This window comes from Penaeus monodon, chromosome 27, assembly GCF_015228065.2.
Source record: "Penaeus monodon isolate SGIC_2016 chromosome 27, NSTDA_Pmon_1, whole genome shotgun sequence".
Classification (NCBI taxonomy): Eukaryota; Metazoa; Arthropoda; class Malacostraca; order Decapoda; family Penaeidae; genus Penaeus; species Penaeus monodon.
In genome coordinates, this window is record NC_051412.1 from 15,989,370 (window position 1) to 15,989,652 (window position 283).

Below are 283 nucleotides of genomic sequence, written 5' to 3' on the forward strand. Positions count from 1 at the left end.
ATTTTTGTCTCAATATCCTTTGTCGAATCAAAATATGACCTCCTCTCACATATCTATCTAATTCATCCTATCTTATCCCACAACAGGAATGCCATGAGGACGGCACGGTAGGAGAGGCGCTCCTGGTACGCTGCGGATCTATCGAAGCAGGATTTGCCTACGACCTTCCCACCAAGACACTAACGGTCCACATACTACAAGCGAAGGATGTGCCGAGCAAGGAGCGAGGGGGAGCTGCCAACACTCAGGTAAAGAGGAAGAAGATGGAGATAGGGATTTAGTA

The 283-nt window shown here is 48.1% G+C and overlaps 1 protein-coding gene across 2 annotated transcripts in view; it reads left to right on the forward strand.

The window, feature by feature from the left end:
* The window catches only part of LOC119590622 (synaptotagmin-14-like), an 82,700-nt gene that overhangs the window by 72,311 nt on the left and 10,106 nt on the right, over positions 1 to 283 (forward strand). For both annotated transcript variants that reach the window (XM_037939299.1, XM_037939300.1), the window contains exon 5: positions 87 to 248. In XM_037939299.1, the coding sequence (XP_037795227.1) occupies positions 87 to 248 (162 nt within the window). The remainder of the gene's footprint in view (positions 1 to 86; positions 249 to 283) is intronic.